The 19,791-nt window shown below is 34.1% G+C and overlaps 1 protein-coding gene across 2 annotated transcripts in view; it reads right to left on the bottom strand.

The window, feature by feature from the left end:
• Window positions 1-1,793: 1,793 nt before the first annotated feature.
• Window positions 1,794-19,791, bottom strand: part of Brms1l (BRMS1 like transcriptional repressor) — a 33,499-nt gene continuing 15,501 nt past the window's right edge. The window contains exons 5-10 of one of the 2 annotated variants that reach the window (XM_046461728.2): window positions 11,192-11,288; window positions 8,467-8,550; window positions 7,732-7,796; window positions 6,949-6,988; window positions 4,824-4,971; window positions 1,794-3,375 (exon numbers count right to left, since the gene is read on the bottom strand). In XM_046461728.2, coding sequence (XP_046317684.1) covers window positions 3,258-3,375; window positions 4,824-4,971; window positions 6,949-6,988; window positions 7,732-7,796; window positions 8,467-8,550; window positions 11,192-11,288 — 552 coding nt within the window. In that variant the 3' untranslated portion in view covers window positions 1,794-3,257. The remainder of the gene's footprint in view (window positions 3,376-4,823; window positions 4,972-6,948; window positions 6,989-7,731; window positions 7,797-8,466; window positions 8,551-11,191; window positions 11,289-19,791) is intronic. The other variant, XM_046461729.2, reaches the window with a different exon arrangement.

Genomic DNA, 19,791 nt, shown 5'->3' with positions numbered 1-19,791 from the left:
CATGAGTAATATGAACACCTGAGCAGGCAACTGGAACCAAGAATGTTGGGGCATTAGAGAAGTGGATGTTCTCATTAGGACCATCCATTAGGTCAGATCAGGAAAGAAACATTTCCTGAGGAAGAAGAACCAGAGCGCTGCAAAAGGAATTAAGTCCAGTTGAAAAAGAAGAAAAAAAAGAAGGAAAAAAAAATCAGTTCTAGGGCTAACAACCCCAACATAATCTGTTGATCTTTACTAACAGAGATGAGATGGTACCATATAACCTCCTTCTGGATAGAAGGATAGAACTTCTCTCTCCAGGACAAGGTCACCCACCTCAAACCTATACAGGGAAACAGGAGAGAGAAAATGACTCTAGATACTAACAATATATAACATCTTCTTTTGACCTTCCTTTAATAAAATGTCTCAAAAGAGACTACACTAGCTTCAACTTTAGGAGCAAAGAATTTCTAGACTAAAAAAAAAAAAAAAGAATTTTTAGACTTACAAATTTTAGTTTTCTAAGCTAAGAAAAAAATATGACCAGAAGGTCCTAATATATCACTAATATGTAAACAGTAAACATGCCAGAATTCTTACATTTATATTCATTTCATTTCAAACATGAAAAAATGTTAAATAACAACTTTAAGTTTATAGACAGTTCCTGGTACGTGCACTTAAATCACAAGTAGGTATTATCACTGGCTGCCCATCAATTAGCGGCCAAAGTGGTCCAATAAACTGGCCAGAGTGATAAGGTATATGGTCTAAAAAGAACTCAAAGATGCTGTCAGATGACATAACTCTGGCCCACAAATACCCCTACTGTACCAACAAAATTTCTGAAGTTCACCCACAAAGAAAATGTAAGAGAGATGCATTTTCTCTAACCCCTTTCTGAGCTGTCATGTTCTTTACTTTTTTTTTCCCTAGTATTTTAGATCACCTCATATTTAGCAAATAAAATAGTTTACATTCCAATTTGGCAAGAGACAACATAAATCCTAACTAATGTATTCATTCAAACATGTATGTCAAAACAACTTTTACATGAAGAAGACTGCAATGAAATGCATTCAGTACCCAGTTCACCAACGTGAACAACGAAAACAGGTATCAGTGAGGGGTTTGACATTACCATTTGTTAATTATTAGTTGATGAATTAGATTAGTGATAATTGGGATAATTTTTTTTTTAAGAGAAATGGGAGGAAAAGGTGGACTGAACATGAAAAACTAGAAGCTTTGCCAGGAAAGTTCCAGCATTTGATTCTAAGACAGAATCGGATCATAAACAGTAGCAGGCTGCTGCTGCTACAAGACATTTCAGAATTTCTAACAATTTTCCTAAATTAAACTTCTGACCAGAAGACTAAGAGGAAATTGCCAAAAGCAAAATACATTTTTTAGTATTTTAATCAAAGATGAGCATATACTTTCCTGAATCTTATGTTAAGGTAGAATAGTATATATGACATAAATATTAAAGTTTTGAAAATAAATATACTAAATCATAGTTTTTAAATAGTTTCTATTTATAATTTATAATTTCAACAGTACATTTTTATTAAAGTACAATATGTATGCATGAATATTTTTAATTAAGCATAACTTAGCTTTCTTTAACATCCAAATAGAACCCCAAAGAGGCTTAATTGTGGTTTAGGAAAGCAGAAACACTTGTGCAACACTCTACCACTCCATATTTATTAATTGTTAAAACAGTTCAAATCCTTCTTAGAAGTGGACAGATTACAAATAATAAAAGAACTAAATGTGCAGAAGTAATTCAAGACACTGCAAAGGACACTCAAGCACATCTTTTTATTATATACTAAATTTAAAAATACAAATCTTATTAAAAATGCTTATCAAACATTGTATACATAAGAACTGTCAAATACTGGATTATGACATTATGTACAGTTGCTAAGGTTAATTAGAAATAAAACAAAGTAGCATAACTTTGCTGATACTGAATTTCAGAAGTCAGATGTTTTAAAATTTGGCAACTGTGAAGTAGTGATCTGCACAGGATGTTTGCAGAGGTAAAACAGTAAGAAAACAAACGGAATCATGCAGATATTCTGGCACTAAGTGTTAATATGTAGATTTCTTCCTCATCCTCTTAAGTCTTGTTGTAACAGAAATTAAAGTGCATAAGACCACCAGGAATACATGATTTGGTTGTACCCTAAATATATACTACAGCTAACTGTGCTGCCATATTGAGGGTTTCAATTCTTTGTACTGTTCCTGAGGCTTTGGAAGTTTATTTTGAATGTGGCTAAGGGAAGGGAGGCCAACACTCTCTAAATTGCACCAAATGGCCCTAAAGTGTAAAAATGCCAAAGATAAAAATATTAATTTGGGAATAGACTCAAGGAAATTATCCCTATTTTGCCCTATGAATAAAATTAGAATAAGGACCTAGTTTTTACCTCTGGAAAATGCTTACTAAAAATCTGTTTCAAAAGATCAGACATGTACAGCAAGCACCACAATACTGTCAGTTACTATTCACCACTAACATACTGCATCATAAATACCAGGCATGAACACCTGCCCTCAAAAGGGTCACAAGAAATACAGGTAGAAACATGTTATCACTTGACACTAATTTTACTAATTGACATTAAGTATAATTCATTAAAAAAGGTCACCACCATACAATCAAGGAAGAGGAAAAGGAAAGCTATTCTACAAAAGTGCTCCTTTTAGCTTTCAAACCCAATAGTTTAATTTTGGGTAAAACAAGATTGTAAGGTAAGGCCATCAGTTCTAAATAAGCTGATGATGCCATATATACATACTCACATATATATGTTTAAATTTCAATTCTGATTTCACACTAATGTACTGGTACAAACCATTCATAGGAAACATTTTATCAGTCTTATTTACAAACATGATGAGTGACAAAGATATGGAAAATTTTAAAACTGCAGATAAATGTAGCCATAGTTCACTAAAGATGAGGCAGATTTGCATAATTTTTTAAAAACAAAAAATTATTAAAAAGAAATCCCTACCATATACACTTATTGGTCATTGTACATAATATAAATGTACTGATCATGATTAAATTGTTATTAGTATTTCTTTTAATAACATATCAATAGGAGATCTACTTAGAGTACTACCTACAAATACACATTCTCTCAGGATTTGATGAGAATATTAAGTTATTGAATACATTTTTTTACTCCCTTGGCAAATCACAGTTGGTAACACTAATAAGGTAGATTTAGATAACACTTAAATCATGATTACGAATGTTTAATTGAATATTTTCCTTTCTGTAGCTGGGAAATGTAAAGCTTAGATTTGCTTCCATCAGGCCTCTTAAACCAAACTTCATCATGGTTAATTGTTGTAATTACGGCACTAAAAAAAAAGAAGAAAGAATGAATGAATGAATTACAATATGCCTTCTTTCCTCAGATTATTAACTGTCCTATCAACAGGACATGCAGTCAAGAATATCACATTCAGGGGCTTGGGGTGTGGCTCAGCAATAGAGAGCTAACCTAGCACATTCGAGGCCTTAGGTTCAATCCTCAGCACCACATAAAAATAAATAAGTAAAATAAAGATATTGTGTCCAACTACAACTAAAAAATACACATTTTTAAATTTTATTTTATTATTTTTATTTTTTTTTAGTTTTCAGCAGGCACAACATCTTTGTTTGTATGTGGTGCTAAGGATCGAACCACACGCATGCCAGGCGAGAACGCGACCGCTTGAGCCACATCTCCAGCCCCTAAAAAATACACATTTTTTAAAAAAGACATTAAAAAAAAAAAAAGAATATCACATTCAGTAACACTCAATAGATAATAATCTTTCTTTTCTTAATAAGAATTGGTAAATTTTACTATTAGATCTACAGTCATGCTCTTCATGACACTTCAGTCAATATGGACCTCATATATAACAGTGGTTCCAATAGGATTATAATATAATGAAGCTGAAAAATTCTTATCCTCTGATGGTCATATCTGTCAAAACAGAGCATGATGTATCACTTACCTGTTTGTGGTAATGCTGACATAAAAAACCCTACTCAGCTTCCAGTCATATAAAAATATAGCATAACTATGTATAATACATAATACTTGATAATAAATGACTTTGTTACTGGTTTATACATTTACTATATTATACTTTTATCATAATTTTAGAGTATACTCTTTCTACTTATTTAAATTTAAAAAAAAAAAAAAAGGCTACTGTAAAACAGCATGCTGTGTTACATGGCAGGAGCCTCAGACATCTCATGTATACCACCTGTCTTGATTGCATCGAGGCCACTTAAGTGACTGACCTGTACTATCTAAGTTGTGTAAACATACTCAATTGTGTTCATACAACTGGAAAAATGCTTAATGGTAGTTAGCCACTGTGTACTGAACCTCTGAAACTGTGAGCCCAAATTACACTTGTCCTCCTCTCAGTTGTTCTTGTCAGGTGTTTTGGTCACAGCGACAAAGAGCTGACTAACACAATAGGTCCACCAAAAATTTATAACTGTCTGGTTAAAGGTCATTATATTATGATCATAACAATTAACCTAGTGTAAGAATTAACAAACAGAATTACTTACCTGGATAAATAATTCCAGTACTTCCACTTGTATTAATGCTTATATTCATGAACTTAATATGTACTCTTGTGTAAACTCATGTGATCAAATCATATGTCAAGTGAAAAAAGGATCCACACCCAACTAATGACACATTATAAATACCCTATGGAGGCTGTGAATATTTATTGACAATGGTACTTTAAAAAATATACTAAGCAATATTACAATGATAAAAGCCACTTACCTCGTAGGACATTCATCTTTTTTATCAATACATATTGTCTGTCCACGTATGTACCATTCACCATCATAATATAGTCTTCCCTCTTCAGATCTAGCACTGTGCAGATGTTTTTCCAGTTTCACAGGTGCTAAAGGGATCAGTTCAAAAACTGTTATATTAATAAGACATTGTCAGAAGAACAAAAGGGTCAGGACATTAAAAGCTAACACCAATCCATGCATACACATATGAAAAAACACTAAAAGTATTTCTAGTTACAAACCTAAAATCTAATAGAAACAAGATAATTTGATTTCTTACATTTTTTCATAAATTCACTGTTTTTAATATAAATAAGTTAAACAGTGAACAATAAACCATCAATTAGATATGTGCCTTAAGAGGGAAGTAGGTGCATTACCAATTACTAGTTTAAGTAGTAAGTGCCAGTTTTAAATAGTACTAAAAATAACTGCCATATTTCCACTGAAAATTGTACTTTTTATGTTTTCTCCTTTGAAAGGCATATGATGTGACCCTTTCAAAAAAGCAGACTTTAATATATATTCAAGAGTTTCCCAAGAATTTTAATTCTAAAAATGATTAAAGTAGAACTTCTATTTTAAAACCCCAGAAATGGTTTGGCATTAGTCAGATAAACTCAATGCAAGGGGGAAAAAATGTTCCTTATAGAAGCACATGGTAAAAAGCACATGAAGAAGGCACCTCTTCATCATTCAAATGTCACTTCCTCAGAGAGGTCTTCCCTAACCACTCTACCCAATCCTTAGCTAATTATAATCACAACTTTATATTTCCTTCATAACAATTAACATTTGGAACTATCTTAATTGCTTATCTACATATATATTATTCCACCTTCCCCAAAGAGGTTCAAAAAGATCTATCCCTTTTTCCCATTGTATACACATAAACTAAAATGGTTCCTGTTATATAGAAGGTGTTCAGTAAGTATGCATTCTTTTGTTAATTCATTCATTCAATAAATGTCTGAGCACTTCCTATTCAAAATGAATAGTGCTGGGGGAAAAATGGTGACAAAAAGAGACAAGGTGATAGACTTCATGGAGCTTATAATTCAGTCAGAAGACGACAAGTAAACAATTAATTTAAAAGTACAAACTGAGATAAGTGCTATCAAGAAAACAAATGGGATGCAATAACGAAGATAACAGGGGTTAGGGGAGACCCCAAAATGTTAAGAACTATTGCTCTAGAGATTTAGGAAGTTGCCATCCAGTTAATTCCTAAGGGTAGTACTTCAGTATAACACTGCTGCAATTTCTTGACATGAAATAAATCTTAGAGAATTCCTTGGATTAAAGATAAAATGGAAATCAATCTCTTAATAGATTATCTGTTAGAATGTGATTAGAAAGACCTTTCCCTAATATTTGAAACATGTTTTTAAAAACCTAGCTTTATCCATAAAGGAAATCTTCCCTCTATGAAAAAAGGCAAAAATAGAGAAAGTTATCCTAGACACTAATGCCCATTGAAATGCTGGTAGTGATTTTAAAAACAAGTCAAGAAGTCAAGCACAGTGAATCAGGCCTATAGTCCCAGCTATTTGGAAGGCTGAGGCAGGAATATTGCAAGTTCGAGGCTAGCCTGAGCAATTTAGTGAGACTGTCTCAAAAAATATAAAAGGCTAGGGGTATAGTTCGGTGGTAGAATGGCCCTCCCAAGTAGTGCCAAAAAAAAAAATCAAGAAAACGTAATTTGATGTAAATTTTACTAAGGCATATCAAAAATGTGTAAATCTTGGTGGACGATAAATTTCTTGGATGGACTCTGCTATCAGCATTCTAATCTCTCCCTCCCTAGAGAAAACACACACATAAGAAACTTTGTCCTCAACTTCAGAGGATCCACAGAATCTCTGAAGTCAATCTACAAATGCCAAACATCTCCCCTAAAAAAATCACTAGTCCATTAAAAAATACAAAATAAATACTCTTTTAATTACTGATTCATTTTTAGCAAATAGTGAACACAGAAAGAAGAAATATACTGCATCGGTATAGTGTTTGTTGATAAAATGAAACCACTGATGGGGGAGTTATATAGTATGCAGATGATTTAACATCCGTGATTCAACAAGTCTTCTCAACTCATGACTTACGTTCTGTTTTCACTCTGTGTGGACCCAGTGTAGCCATTGCCTTAATTAAAAAAAAGGGGGGGGGGGAGAAGTTGACTTGAGTTGAGATTGAAAACACATTTTGATATCTATTTCATATAAACAACACTACTGATTGGCTCAATAATAAATACAGTAAAATATAACCACTAGCTGCTCTAATAAATTCTTAATGTCTAAGATGATTGTTATCCTTTGTTATACACAAAGGATAACAATTTTTCCTAGAGATATTATCAATACCTGAAATAATTTCTAACTCTCAACTAAACAGTTTTTAAAAATGTAAAACTTTAAAAAGAAAATAAAGCTTCACTTTTAAACAAGCACAGAAATGTCTATAATTCTTGACTATTTAATGACAGGATGATGGACATATAATTATATAACGGTTCAAATGTTCACTTTTGTTCATTCAACAAATATTGGGTGTCTTCTATGAGCCAGGACCAAGTTAAGCACTAGGCATAGAACAATGATATTATTATTATTATTGGGTAAACTAAATAAATGCTTTTCTATACTCTTGCATAAATTATTAGTCACATATAATGGAAAAATTACAAACTGCTGACATGTTTCTAATTCTTAAAATACTTTTGTAGCCCACTATTATTTGTAATAGTGTTACTTGCCTTAGAGAAAATATTGCCAAAGCAAAGCACATTTATAATAATTCTATTTTTACATATTAGTAAAAAAACATAAAATTTTAAAAAGTAGTCTACAAAAATATACTTGTGTTCCATCATTCTTTAATCATACCTTCCTAATTGTTGTCCAGTCTTCAAGAATATCAAGATCTTGTAGCATATAAACTATATATGGACGTTCAAAAGTCAAGGTTAATTTAGCTGTAAGAATATCACATTTTTAATTCTAATTTCAAGGTTCCTATTTTTCAGAGAATGAAAAAATGATTTATGGACATAATTCTTTGGCATTATGAATTATGACTTCAAATTACTTTAAAAATCTTAGTATTAGAATTAATATATTCTAGTACTTTTAATGCCATACGCATATACCCTTAATCCTAGGCTATCATTGATTGTAAAATACAGCACCAACCAATCACTGTTTTTAAGGTAGAGGGGAAAAAAGACAGGGGTTGGGGGAAAGTATCATAGGAAATGGCAAGACTGATGTATATATTAGTTATTATTTAGGGAAATTTCAATTTGGGAAACAATAAAACATTTTTTAAAAGTACACAGAATTAATCATGCTATATACTAAACAACTGTTTCACATCAAAGCCCTGATGAACTGTAAAACCACATTATTTTTCACAGTTGAGATGGGGAGTAAATATCTTCTCCCATGTCCATTTAAATCTAAATTATATCTTCTACCTTCAACTGATTTATAAATCACCTCTGTTTATTACAGGACCATTTAAATAAAGTTAATGTGTACTAGTCAAAAATTATAAAAGTATTACACAAATCAAAAATGTACATCAAAGAAAAAAAGTCCAGAAAATTTAGAAAAGGATATCTGAGACAACAACTGGCTTCTTTTTGTCAGGACTGAAAGGATCCTTTCTCTTTTTTCTTGACTGAAGTTCATCATTCCACAACTCTGGCAATCAAATAAAAATTAAGTATTAGCTGACTTCTAGCAACCACATGAGAAAAAAGGACTATACTTTCATGGTTGCTATTTATCTACATATAAAATATATACAAAATTTATATACATAAGACTGCATATAACTCATGAGCATCTATATATTTATGAATTGTCCTCTGCTTTTATTAAAGTGAAAATCAATTTGGCACTTAGTGACTAATAATTAAAGAGCATATGTCAAGTACTTTATCAAATATATATTATATGCATTGTTTTGCCTAATCTTCAAAGCTACCTCTAAGGTAGGTACTCTTACTATTTCACTTTAATAGACTCAGAGACTGGTTTAGAAAAGCCAAATAACTGTCCATGGCCACCCAACTAGTTGGTAAGGGAGCAATGACATCAGACTTCAGGATATCTGCTTCCAACATGGCTACTCTATATCAGAGAAACAGAATTTATAATGGATAAAATAATATATACTCAAGAATTATAGGATAACCTAGTAAACTATTATGGTTTGGATATGAGGTATCCCCCAACAGCTCCTGTTAATGCAGAAATATTCAGAGGTAAAATTATTCAATTGTGAAAGCTGTAACCTCATTAGTCCATCCTAGACTACATGGACTGACTGACTGGGTGGTAACTGTAGGCAGCTAGAGCATGGCTAGAGGAGGTGGGTGACTGGATGTGCCCTAGAAGAGTGCACCTTTCCTGTGTCCCCTTCACCTCTTTCTGCTTCCTGACCCCACCATGAGCTAAGCAGCTTTCCCCTCGATGCCCAGAGCAATGGAGTCAGCCATCTGTGAACTAAGATCTCTGAAATCATAACCCAAAACCTTTCTATAATACCCCGGAAATACCAAATTCACACTGGACTCTGTGGGCATCTCAGGAATTTGCAAGACAACACTCACTATTAAGGTTCCAGGGTACAGAAGAGAGATTTCTTTTCAGAACAGATCATGGGGGTCATTGCTAGCAGAGGCAGGTTTAGGAAGCTGTTTCACCATGTTGAGCTGGTTCTGCAGGCATGCAGAATGCTTGAGTTAAAGGGTCATGGAGGCTTCCACTGAGGTTTCAAAGGAAGGTCTGGGGAGCCAAGCAAAGTGTAGCAGGGTCAGAGTACCTGTAGGCTGCCTCAGAGAAAGGTGCATGAAGCTGTGAAGATGAAACCTAAACTGGAATGGAGATCTCAGGAATTAAAAATGGCCAGTAACCTGAACTGTCTGCTGAGAAAAGGTACTGGCTGCAGAGACAGCCAGGCTAACTGAGAGGCCATGTGTGTTAAACAACCAGCAAGGCCAAAGGGGCAGGGCTATCCAAGTCCTCTGGAAGTAACAATTAACAGCCAAGTGTCCTAGACATTGTATGTAAAGTTACAGGACCTATTTGCCTGGCTGGGTTTCAGTCTTGCTTTGGCCCCATCCTTCCTTTTTATGCCTTATTCCTACCTTTTGGAATGGAAGTGTTTACCCTATGCCACTGTATATTGAATATATGCAACTTGCTTTTGATCTTTACAGAGGTTCATAGCCAAGAGTTTGCCTAGAATCTCGGGAGACTTTAGACTTGAAATTATGGGAAATGCTGAAAATGTTAAAACTATGGGACTCTTGAAGATAGACTAAATGCATTTTGCATTGTGATATTTACTTGAGCTTTTGGGGGTTAGGGACAGAATGTTATGATTTGGATACGAGGTATCCCCCAAAAAGCTCCTATTCATACAAAAATATTCAGAAGTAAAATTATTCAGTCCTGAGAGCTGTAATCTCAGCAGTCCATCCTAGACTGCATGGACTTACTTGGTGGTAACGGTAGGCAGGGGAGGCATAGCTAGAGGAGGTAAGTGACTATAGTGTACCCTAGAAGGGTGCATCTTCCCTGTGACCACTTTCCCACTCACTATCTCTCCTTCCTGACCCCGCCATAAGCTAAGCAGCTTTTCTCTAGTAGGCCCTCCCCCATAATGTGCTACCTCACTTTAGGCCCAGAACAATAAATCAGCGGTCTATGGACTAAGGGCTCTGAAACCACTAGCCCCAAATAAACTTTTCCTCCTCTAAGCTGCTCTCGTCAGGTATTTTGGTCACATCAATGCAAAAGCTGACTAAAACATAAACCTTCCACACAATATAGAAAATCTTTCTATAATGCCCCAGAAATGGCCAATTTCATACTGGACTGATCTAATTAAAAATACATGTTTCATTTTCCTGAGACAAAAATCAACCTCCCTGTAACATTTCTCCACTCATCATAGTTTGATGCCAAAGACAAAAGGTTTGTATTTCTTGTCCTACATGACAGTCTTTCAAAATTTAGAGTGAAGAACATAAATGGTAACTGTCTACGATATATAAGAATAGTACCACGCTTCCATTCTTACAGTGGGTTCTTGTCATACTTCAGTCTGTCAGCATTTCTTTTCATGTGCTCTGTTTTTTTTTACATATTTCTAAAGAGTAAGTTCAAATCAAAGTTATAATCATAATCATATAAAATTCTTTAGAAATCACCCTTTTTTCCCTCCTCTTGGGACATTCTGTTTACATCAAGTTAATAGCAGAAGACAAAGATATTATGAAATACTACAGAAGGTTTGGTGTCACAAACATCACCATCATGTCACTCCCGTCACCTGAGGTAATGTCAATGCTGTGCCTGTCCTCCTCAAGCCTTCTTATCTTCTCCTCCAGCTCACTCTGGACTGTATCGTATAACAAAAGCTTTTCACTCTGAAAAAATAGATTATACTTAAGTAGAATGAAAATGTTGTTCTATTTCACTTAAGAACAAATAATTTATTCATGATTGTTTGTTTGACTTTGGTTCTACTTGAAAATTTTAAAGAAGAAATGTCACATAGATGAAAGAAATAAAATGAGAAAATAGAATCTAAATATAGATTTAACTACATGAAATTATATTCTCCTTAAGAATATCTAAATTAGTATGTGATAAAGAGGTAAATATTTACTTTATTAAAAAAAAAACTCACAGCAAGCTCTCATGGCCTCTTAAATATAAGTAGGTCTCACCTGTCACCATAGTGGAGAACCTGACATTTTAAGTATATCATTATAAAATGGATCATATTTTCTAACAGGATGATAACTGGGCCTTTATTGTTACAGTGTTATATTAAATAGCCCAATATATCATAAAGAGAAAGATTTAAGTAAAATTTTAATATAACCATTTAAATCATTCAATTAAGTCAAAATTATATACTAATTATATCCAAATCTCTCTATAAAACTATAGACAGATTAACCTGCAAAGATAGACAAGGCTATTTACTGGCATATCAGATTAAAACCCAGGTCTATAAGGTCCAATCCATTGGTTTTGATTATATAACATTATAGCCTTTATTATAAAAGCTATAAAATGCACACATATTACACAGATCCACTATATAAAAACCTTTTGACAGTTTCCCAACCCACCCACCACATGCTTATCTCTAGGAAGGATACTAGGCTATTGGGATATAGCTAGATATGACTGCCTTGTGGAAGCTTCTGTGATATAGTTAGATTGAACTTTTTATGGAAGACATTAAGTTACACTTAGGTAGTAAGCATGTCTCCTACCTTGTTTTTGAGTTTGAAATAATTTACAGTCTATACATGCCCAAACGTTGTCCTACATGATAGGGAAAAGATGGTTTTTGTCAATAAGAGGCAAACCAAGAGCTAAAAAGAAAGCAAAGCTGAAAAAGACTAGAACTAGATATCATGTGTCATATGAAAAAAATATTGCATGTTGCTTTCTATACTTCCCTTTGCTTGTACTCATTTTGGTAAAGTCTTTTGAAATATTCCAGCCTTATATACAATGTGCTATAAGAACTGGGAAGTGCTATTTATCAGAGTAAAAAAAAGTAGGCCCCCTCCATGGTCAAGACACTATAGCAGCTATAAATAGATATAGTTTCCCTAACCAAAATGATTCTAAACACAAAACTGGAGAGATAAGCCTTCTGCTTTTAAAAATATGAACCTTTTGGGGCTGGAGTTGTGACTCAGTGGTAGAGTACTCGCCTAGTGTGGGTGAGGCACTGGGTTAGATCCTCAACACCACATAAAAATAAATAAATAAATATAAAGGCATTGTTTTTTTTTTTTTTTTTTTTTTTAAAAATGAATGTTTTACTTGTGTATTCTCTTCCCTTCCTAGGCTGGGCAGAACTTCTATAATAAGTACATTAATCATTCTTTATAATAATTTTTAAAAAGCCACAATGAGACTGAAATGTTTAAAGCTTTGAAAGCATTAATAAAGTTATTAAAGGTACAGATAGAAGTTCCTTGAATCCATTCCCTTTCTTGTTTCTCTCCTTTTCTTTTAGAAAATACTTTTCCACCTTGTAGGACTTTCAAAAGGCTCCCTAAAGAGGAAAGAAAGTCAGAATAGAACAACTAGAGGATATCTAGAAAAGAAAGGAATACCCAAACTCCCTTGTTTTGGTGCCTATAGAGGATTCTATGTTCAATGGGTAATTTAATCATTTAAAAATACTATTTACTGGGCTGAAAAGGTAGCTCAGTGGCACAGTGTTTGCCTAACATGCACAAGACCCTGGGTTCAATCCCCAGCACCACAAATAAAACAACAAGGAAAAAAAACTATTTACACGTACATATTTGAATTCAATATCCTACATCACTCCACTTTTCACACTTAGAACCTGATCACCAGCCCTTTCTCAGACTGACACCTATGCTGCTCTCCTCAGTGCAACTTTAAAGAACCCCAAGAGAGTGGCCCTAAGGTTCCATTTTTGTACTATCCTCACAGTAAGTTGTGTTCTGAATCAACTCCCCTTTGGTGGTTGCCCCAACTTGAGATACCTCAGTTTTCAACTTCCTTCAGGATTGGAGCCCTGGGAGATTTTTAAGGACTAGCATTATCAGAGAGTGACACATATTAAAAACCTACATTTATTTAAAGTATAATGCATTGAAATTATTAAAATATATAGATTAGAATTTTAAAACTTAGAAACAGACCCTGGTTGTGGGGAAATGATAAAGATGATTTTTCAAATCATCTGGAAAGTTAATGAAAATGGAAAAAATGAGTTTAACTATATCCTGAGAAATAACTAGTAAATCTTTGCTTTATATTATAGATTTTTAAAAATGGACTAAGGCCAGGTGCAGTGGCATACCCCAATGACAGGAAGCTGAGATAGGAGCATCATAAGTTCAAGGCCAGCCTAGGCTACTCATGGAGACTTTTTTCCAAAATAAAGGAGTTGGGGTAGAGACCCTCTGGGTTCAATACCCGTACTAACAAATAAAATAATCCTCTAAGAATCCAGCAAAATGAATGAAAAAAAGACCCACACTAAGATACATCATCTTGGTGTTTCTCAACACCAAGGACAAAGAGAAAATGTTAAACGTGTTAAACAACTAAAACAGGTCAGGATCAGGAATCAAAATGATAAACATTCATGCCTTCAAAATTCCAAGGAGCCAGCCAGGCACAGTGGCATGTGCCTGTAATTCCAGTGGCTCAGGAGGCTGAGACAGGAGGATCACAAGTTCAAAGCCAGCCTCAGCAACTCAGTGAGACCCTAAGCAGCTCTGCAAGACCCTGCCTCTAAATAAAATATTTTTTTAAAGGCTAGCGCTGTGACTCAGTGGTTAAGTAAGTGTCCCTTGGTTCAATTTTTTGATAATAAAAAAAAAAAACAACTGAAAAAACACAGATTCCATACTAGAATGTCTAGAATTCCATAACCTTAACTGTAAGAGTTAAAGATGTTTTTGAACAAGAAAAGTGTAGAAGTTGTAAATAATTCTTTGATACTCCTAACTTAAGACAGTAGACAAAAAAGGGGGGGGGGGGCAGACTAATTGCTCTCTCCTTGAATGTGGGCAGAAATTAGTAAGTCACTTTTTTAAAGAGGAGGATGTGACAGAAATCTAGCTCATAAGAAAACACTGTTACTTCTGTTTTGCTCTCTTGGATCACTCAGTCTTAAAGAACTCGGCCATCAGGACACTCAAACACCCGTGGAGAGGAGCATGTGGGGAGAACTAAGACTCCCAACCAAGAATCTACAACTGGCTCCCCTTGGGAGTAAGTCACCTCAGAAGGAGATCTTCCAGCCTCCAGTCAAGCTATCAGATAACTGTATTCCTGTCAACAGGTCACCTTCACTCCAACTTCTTGCAATGCCCTGAACAAGACTGCCCATCTAGGGGCTAGGGTTGTGGCTCAGCAGTAGAGTGCTTGCCCCGCATGTGTGAGGTTCGATCCTCAGCACCACATAAAAATAAACAAATAAAAATAAAGATATTGTGTCCATCTACAACTAAAAAAAAAAAAAATTTAAAACTGCCCGTCTAAATTGGTTTCAAATTCCTCTGGCCATGAAGACTAAAATTAAAAATGTTTATTATTGTTTTAAGCCACTAAAACAGTTTTGGAGTAATTTATTATAAAGTAATAAATAACCAAAGCAAGATATCTCAAAAAACTGACTCTATATACCCTTCCTCAAGATGCTACTGGAAGATATAATTTACCAAAATGAATGAAAAATTAAGATCTGGTAGAAGAGAGATGAAGGGAATTTCCAGGCTGACGGTGAAAAGATCTCCATGAAGACACAGTTGCAATTAACCTACAAAGAATCTGAAAGATAGAGCAAAGAAGACAGGGACGGCAGGAGGGAGTAGAGGAGTTGCTACCAGGAGGGAAATGGATCATGCATTGTCTAATGCACTGGATAACATAAAAAACACCATTAGGACTTTGGTCCTAATGCTTTGGGGATTCAACCCAGAGGCAAATATGAGGATCTCTTACAGATCATTTTAGAAACCAAAATAAGACACTGTTTACAACTAAATTTAAAATAAAGTTATTTTGATCTTTATAGAACATGAGTTTAAATCCTCATACAATTGAAAATATATCATATTTTAATATTTCTTAAGTCCTTTAGATAACATGCTTTTTATTTTGCCAAATATTCAGGCTTTGTGAAAATTCAATAAGGTTGTCCACTGATAGCTTAATTTTTAAAAAAATAATAACAGTTTTAGCTAAACATGGTGATGCATGCCTGTAATCCCAGCGACTCAGGAGGCTGAGGCAGGAGAATCAAAAGTTCAAAGCTAGCCTCAGCAACTTAGTGAGACCTTAAGCAATTTACCAAGACCCTGTCTCAAAATAAAAATTAAAAAGGACTAGGAATAAATAAATAAAACAGCTTTAGAAGGCTTTCTTAGATCCACTGGAGTCTCTAGGAAGAACTGATAAATAAACAGAAAACCAGCAAACAACTTAGCTTTACTTAACCCATTCACACAATTAAGATAATTTCTATTCCAAAATGTGTTTTAAGAATTAAAATGAGAACACAAGGGGCGGGGGTTAAAGCTCAACGGTAGAGCCCTTGCCTCACACTTGTGAGGTACTGGGTTAAATCCTCAGCACCACATAAAAAAATAAATAAATAAAGATATAAAGAAAAAAAAGATTAAAAAAACATGAGAACACGAATACAAAGTACACACCCATAAGTTCCCTTTCCCTTTGTTTCCTCTTTCTGTAATGCCCTTGAACTACTGGTATCTTCTGAGTAATTATATAATTAAATAGATTCTTTACAACAGATTAATTATATGTTAAAGATCTATAACTAGAAGAAATTTAGCTAAATACTTAGCATCTCTATGAAGAAGAAAGAACATTCAAAGCTGAAATATTATGGAAGAGAAAGATTATCAGTATATATTTGTCCAAGTCAAATACATTACTGGATTGGGAATGTAGCTCAATGGTAGACTGCTTGTCTAGCATGCTGTTTACAACTAAATTTAAAATAAAAAGGCCCTGGGTTCAAGCCCCAGCACTGCAAAAACAATAAATAACAATAATAATTACTGACTTTACTTTTTTTAATATTTTATACCTTTGTTTTATTTATTTTTATCTGGTGCTGAGGACTGAACCCAGTGCCTGCACATGCTAGGCAAGCACACTACCACTGAGCTATAGCCCCAGACCTGACTTTAGTTTCTGACAATATGGTAGACTAGAGAGAGATATTATGGGGGGGGGGGGGAACCCTCCTAATAGACTGAGACATTTATTTGGGTAAAATACCACAAATAAACATCCTTTTAAAGGTAAGCTCTTAAGAAAATAAGTGTTATTTCCAAGGAGCAAGAAACCAGGCAGGTAGCCTAATCTTGGAGCAGTAGCTTTCTTGAGAAAATTTCTGGTATCAAAAACCTCGAAACATGTTTTTCATTCACTGCTTGGGAAAAGAGAAAGGTCCTGGGCCTAAGCAAAGTGGAAAACTGGAACTGAGATCTCTGCAAAAGCCCTAAAGGGTTATACCTCCAATGAAAAGGTAGACTGAAGTACATATAAGTGTCAGCCTTGGCAATAAGTGTTGGGGTGGAGGGCGTTCCCTGGCAATATGTCATCTCACACCCGACATCTACATTTTTGAGATTCAAACATAGAGTGTACGCATCTTCCAAGAAATCCCAAGCACTAAAAATAACGTATTCATGGGTAGGTGGCACACCTACCTAGCTGAAACAATCCAGCATAAATAAAAGCAGATACTACTTGAGGGACTACAACCTTCATCCAAGGCTCAAAGAACTCCAACTGACAGAGCCTGTCATAATCCAGAATCATAAAATGAGGAATTAAGCTGTGAGATTTGGCAGAAATAAAAAAGCAAATTAAGACTCCAAGGAATTTCAGGTAATACTTTATTGAACAAAAGTATTAACTAAGAATTAAGATATATGGAATACAAAATGAGGACATACTTATGACTGTAATTCCAGAAGACAAAAGTAGACAAAAATGGAACAGAGACAATATCAGAAAGGATAATGGCTGAGAAATTTCTAGAACTAATAGAAAACAAATTCAGAAAGTTATAACAAATTCAAATCAAGAGAGATAAATTCAAAAAACACAAAAAATCCTAGTCAAGAGAGAAAAATAATCTATACAAAGACACACAGTAGAGCAATTGAAGAACAACAAAGGGCTTAAATGCAGCCAGCAAAGAGTGAGTTGGGGGAACAGCTATCCAAAAACATTATTGCAGACTTAAGCACAGTAGGCTAAATGTGAGATTCTAAAAATTTTAAGAGAAAACTAGACTGGGGGTACAGCACAGAGGTAAGAACACTTGCCTAGGTCCATCCCTAGCGCTGCAAAAAATACTAACAGTAATAATAATAATCTTAAGAAAAAAGAACTGCCAACCTAGAATGTTATATTCCCCTAACTTTCCTTCAAGAATCATTACAAATCAAAGCTATTTTTGGACAAATGAAAACCAAGTTTTTTACTAAGACACTCTTGGTGAGAGGATATTTAGGATGTATTCCAGGATGTATTTTGCTTCAAGAAGCAAAAAATGAACCTGCAAGGAAGGGTTATACTGAAAAACAGATAAACCTAAAAGGAGCTAATTCTAGGAAAGCAAAATAAAGTCTCATCTGAAGGAGAAAGACAAGATAGAACTAAAATCTGTCTATAACTTGTAATTTGGGAGCAAGTAACTGGAGTTAATTAATTTGCTCTAACTCCAGAGGAAGAGCAGAATTAATGATTAATTTTTAGATCCTGTTAATGTACCCACACATGCTGAAAATTTAAGGCAATCATTAAAAAAAAAGAAATTACTAGGAATAATGGCACATTCCTGTAATCCTGATCACTGGGAAGGCTGAGGCAGGAGGTTCACAAGTTCAAGACAGCCTCAGCAACTTAGGAATAAAAATTAAAATTAAAAAAAAAAAGAGGATGTAGCACAGTAGAAATCCCCAGTGTTGCAAATAAATAAATAAAGATACAGAAGAAATCATTAGAGGTGGGATATAGCTTTGTGAGAGAGTGCATTGAGCATGTACAAGGTCCTGAGTTCAATCCCCAGTATCACCAAAAAAAAAAAAAAAAAACAACTAAACAAACAGCAAACAGAAATAGAGGATATACTCTTATGATGTAATTTTTAAAACTTAATAAATTACCCTTCAAAAAAAAAGTCAGAAGGGCTGGAGTAGGGGGTGCAGCTCAGTGATAGAACATTTGCCTGAACATGCATGAGTCCATAGGTTTGATGCCAACAACACCAAAACTAAATAAATAAAATAAAAGTCAGAGAAGAATAAGAGTATAAATCAGAACAAATACAAGTCAGAAAATAAGTTGATATTATTAAAATATCACTATATCACTATAAATATACCTGAACTAAATGGATCTGTTAAAAAACAGAGATAGCTAGAATAGATTGTCTCTTTTTAAAAATCAAGGCATATGCTATTTTTTTTTAGTTTTTGACAGATCTTTATTTTATTCATTTATTTATATGTGGTGCTGAGAATTGAACCCAGTGCCTCACACATATGAGGCAAGTGCTCTACCACTGAGCCACAACCCTAGCCCCATATGCTATTTTTTTTTTTTGAGAGAGAGAGAGAATTTTTTAATATTTATTTTTTTTAGTTTCCGGTGGACACAACATCTTTATTTTATTTATTTCTTAATGTGGTGCTGAGGATCGAACCCAGCGCCCCATGCATGCCAAGTGAGCACGCTACCGCTTGAGCCACATCCCCAGCCCATATGCTATTTTTAAAAAGCAATATGCATAAAATATAAACCCAAAAAAAAAGCTGGGAAAAAAGGTTAAAAATTTAATCAGCAAATGCCAAGCCAAATAAAACTAAACTGGGATAGCTGTTTTAATTATCAGACAAAATAGACTTCAAGATAAAAATCATTATTATAGAGAATCAAAGGAACAAAAATTATGGTTATTAAAAATATACAAAAATTCTAAATTGTGAGTCTGATATTAAAACACATGGATATACATATGTATATATAGAATATATACATATATAAAGAAAAAACTGACAAAAATACATGGAGATAATAGAAATTGAGCAAAAAAATCCCACATAAAATAGCAACAAAAAGAATAAAATTATTTAAAGGATAAACTTGAGATGAACAACTTGTATGTTGAAAACTAAAAAACATCACTGAGGAAAATTAAAGAAGACACAAGTAAATGGAAAGACATTCAGAATTCATGTACTAGAAGACTTAATGTTGTTAAAATGTCCATACTACCCAAAGTGATAGATAAAAGATAATCCCTAATCAAAATTCCAGTGGCATTTTGTACAGAAATAGAAAAAAACAATCCTAAAGTTGATATGGAAC

This window comes from Marmota monax, unplaced genomic scaffold, assembly GCF_021218885.2.
Source record: "Marmota monax isolate L192 unplaced genomic scaffold, Marmota_monax_Labrador192_F-V1.1 WCK01_AAM20220418_F8-fsc00001, whole genome shotgun sequence".
Lineage (NCBI taxonomy): Eukaryota > Metazoa > Chordata > Mammalia > Rodentia > Sciuridae > Marmota > Marmota monax.
The sequence above is the reverse complement of the archived record's forward strand: the minus strand, read 5'-3'. Positions and strand labels throughout refer to the sequence as shown.